General features: G+C 62.0%; 1 protein-coding gene across 1 annotated transcript; it reads left to right on the forward strand.

Annotated features, from left to right (window-relative positions):
* Positions 1 to 1043: 1043 nt before the first annotated feature.
* LOC111735767 lies at positions 1044 to 3040 on the forward strand (the record flags this gene model as incomplete). Its single annotated transcript, XM_023527200.1, has 4 exons — positions 1044 to 1249; positions 2088 to 2158; positions 2482 to 2617; positions 2687 to 3040. Coding segments are annotated over 4 exons (657 nt in total), but the record flags the coding sequence as incomplete, so codon positions are not given.
* Positions 3041 to 3059: the final 19 nt, after the last annotated feature.

Genomic DNA, 3059 nt, shown 5'->3' on the forward strand with positions numbered 1-3059 from the left:
GGGAAGGAGGCGGGAGCGCGCCACTCGGGAGCGTGCCCGGGCCGCCGCGCTCACCTGGCGCCGAGGCTGTCGCCGCCCTTGGCAACCGCGGTGCCTGGCCGATGTCAAGTAAGCCAGGGGGCGGCGGCCTAGCGGGATACCTGCCCAAGTCCGCACACCTGGCCTGGCCCTGTGGGCAGAGGTTCGGGGCGCTGGTTACGAGACAATCAGGAAGGGATGGTAACAATTTAGGAGCCGAGCTTAGTCCGGGTGGGGGCTGGTCGCCCCTTTAGCCTTTAAAGAAGGGGCGGGGAAACCTCGGGAGGCACAGAGTGACCTGCCAGGTGGGTAGCAGGTCAGGAGCCCTCTGCTGGAGCCTGTGGCAGAGGGCAGCCCCCCAGGGCTGCTGCTGGAAGGCGGGCGCAGTGTGCCTTGCTCTTCTGGTTTGTCAAGAGATGGAATCTGAGGTCTGTGTGACATTTCCTGATTTTTAAATACTAGCTACTGATGAGCTAAAAACAAAAGGTCTTTCAAAGTGCGATGCTACTTTGGGATCGATAATAGTCATTTGGGAAGCACTGATTCAGGCAGAAGCCCAGTGTCCAGCGGGGAGACAGAGGCCAGGGAGGGCCATTGATGGGAAGGGCGGCATTTCCATCGGCGCAGGTGACGTCACTGATGTTAATTCTAAAGAGCGCTTCGATCTCTCGGTCCGGTTTGTCATCGGGCCCAGTGGGTCATCAAAGCTCTGTGGTCATCTCTGCAAACAGTTCTTTGGGAAACAAGGGTGCAGCTCCTTTCCTTCGCCGAGCTTCACAGGCCGGTGGCTGCTGGGCAAATCAGGCTGTGCCCTCCTTCCTCCCATTTCAGAGTGGCTTCTGCCACGGGCAGTCTCTCTGCCGTTGTAATGGTATTGTACGTGTGTGACATTCGTGCGTGGACGAGCCTTGACGCCTGGAAGAAGGGAATGGGCTCTCTTCCGGGCAGGTGGAGGGGGCGTGTGGTCCGTCTGCACGGGGTCACCTCCAGTGAGCAGCGGGGCCTGGAGCCAGGAGGCGCTGTGACGGATCCGGGACACCTGGGAGTCGGAGCAGGGGCAGGCACACCTGGGTTCTCCTCCAGTCCCCCGGGGAGCCCTGCAGGGCCAGCCCCCACGCTGCTTCTCACAGCCCGCCTGGCGAACACGCACATCTAGGGGACGCCTGTTGCCAGCTTCTGAGCTCCAGGGCCAAGGAGCAGACGTCAGGCGTCCTGAGTCCTGCTGTACAGAGTGAGTCCAGACCAGCTGGGGCCTGGCGTAAGCACAGCCTCCCCCACCCATGCTGGCTGCACTGGCAAGCCCTCCCGCGACCCCGGAGCCCCGGGGGGTGTCGCCGATCTCCAGAAGGTCAGAGGAAAGCGGGGAGTCACAGAGCGGGAGCACAGGGTCCTCGTTAGCACTCCCGGGACTGTGAGAAGTCTGACCGTGGGAAGCGGTAGACCACAGATTTGGTGGCCCTGGGGTCATCACTTCCCCCGGGGCCGGGAGGAGAGCGGTACATTAGAGACCTGTCTGGATTATCCTTGGGTCAAAACCTTATATATATTTAAAAAAAAAAAAAAAGAAAGAAAACTTATATAACCAAACGCCATTGAGCAATAGAGTCTGCCCAGACTTCCTCGGTCAAGTTCCTTTAGCGACTGTTGGCATGTGTCACTCTTGATTGAAAAGCGGAGCACAGGGACGGGAAGGGCCCCCCAGCCTCGGCTCCAGCCGAAGCCGGAGGAAGCCCCGGCCCTGCCGTGTGGGGGCGCGCCTTCCCCCCGACCCTGGGCAGAGCCTGCTTCCGCCCTGGCCCCGGCCTGCCGTTTTCCCGCCGGCCAGTGTGGCAAACAGTGTCCTGACCCTCGAGCACTGTGCTACCGTCACTGTACCAAAGGCCAGTCTTCCCTGGCCACGTCACCCTACTGCCTCACCCCGTCCCAGGAGAAGTGGCTGAATCTGGGAGTGACTGCTTTTAGAAGCCGGGGTGAGTTAGTAACAGAACGTTCAGCTGGAGCCATCACGTCTGCGACCGGCAGCGTCCCCGACACGCCAGGCACTTACCCTCCCTCTAATCCCTCCCCAGAACCCAGACTCTGGATGATTCACCTCCGCCTCACGCTGAGGACCCTGGCACAGCTCAGGGTCACACGGCAGGTGAGTGTGGCCGGGTCCCGTGCTTCCCTCTCCCTGGCTGGGCCTGAGCCCAGGTGCGCATCATACCAGAGGACACGAGGCTGGGACCTCGGCAGTCTGCCGGGCTTTGCGCACCAGGGTGGCCTGAGTCAGTGGGCCGACCGCTGATGCCAGGGGTCAGACACCTGTGACGGCACCCGTGGTGGCTCAGCTCGGAGGTTACTCAGAGGGCAGACCACCTTTCATCCACTCTGCTGACTCTGAGCTTCCTAACTGAACAGCCCCGGTTTCTGGGTGACGAAGACCTCGTCCCCTGACTGGGTGCTGTCACACGCATGCCACAGCTGCGGTGCTCTCTGAAAACGAGGACGCATGGCCTTTGGGTGGACGCAGTCTCTACTCACGAAACCACCCCAGGAAACGCTTGTCCCGAGGCCCCAGGACGCCCGTCGTGTCCCAAGGCCCCAGGACGCCCGTCGTGTCCCAAGGCCCCAGGACGCCCGTCGTGTCCCAAAGCCCCAGGACGCCCGTCGTGTCCCAAAGCCCCAGGATGCCCGTCGTGATGCCCGTCGTGAAGCCCATCGTGAAGGAGGACGTAATGAAGCTCCTCTGCTCCATCTCTGGGTATAGGAAGATGAAGGCGGCCGTCAAGCACTCGAGGAGGGGCGCCCTGCTCACAGCGACCGTGGCCTTCATTGGTGGCTTGGTCGGCGGCCCGCCGGGACTAGCCGTTGGTAAGTGCCAGTGCCTCGCAGGGCCCACAGAGACCTGGTCGGAGTCTCCGTCCGCGTGAGGGGTTGTCATGTTGAGGCTGCTTCGGCGAGATGATCTCGCCCTGTTAGGAGCGCAGGCTTCCGTGTGACCGTCTCAGAAGTGAAGGGCTCTCGGCCTGCTTGGGGTGCCTGCGACAGACCCCGAACCC

The sequence above is a fragment of the Pteropus vampyrus genome, unplaced genomic scaffold (assembly GCF_000151845.1).
Source record: "Pteropus vampyrus isolate Shadow unplaced genomic scaffold, Pvam_2.0 Scaffold1000006946, whole genome shotgun sequence".
NCBI lineage: Eukaryota > Metazoa > Chordata > Mammalia > Chiroptera > Pteropodidae > Pteropus > Pteropus vampyrus.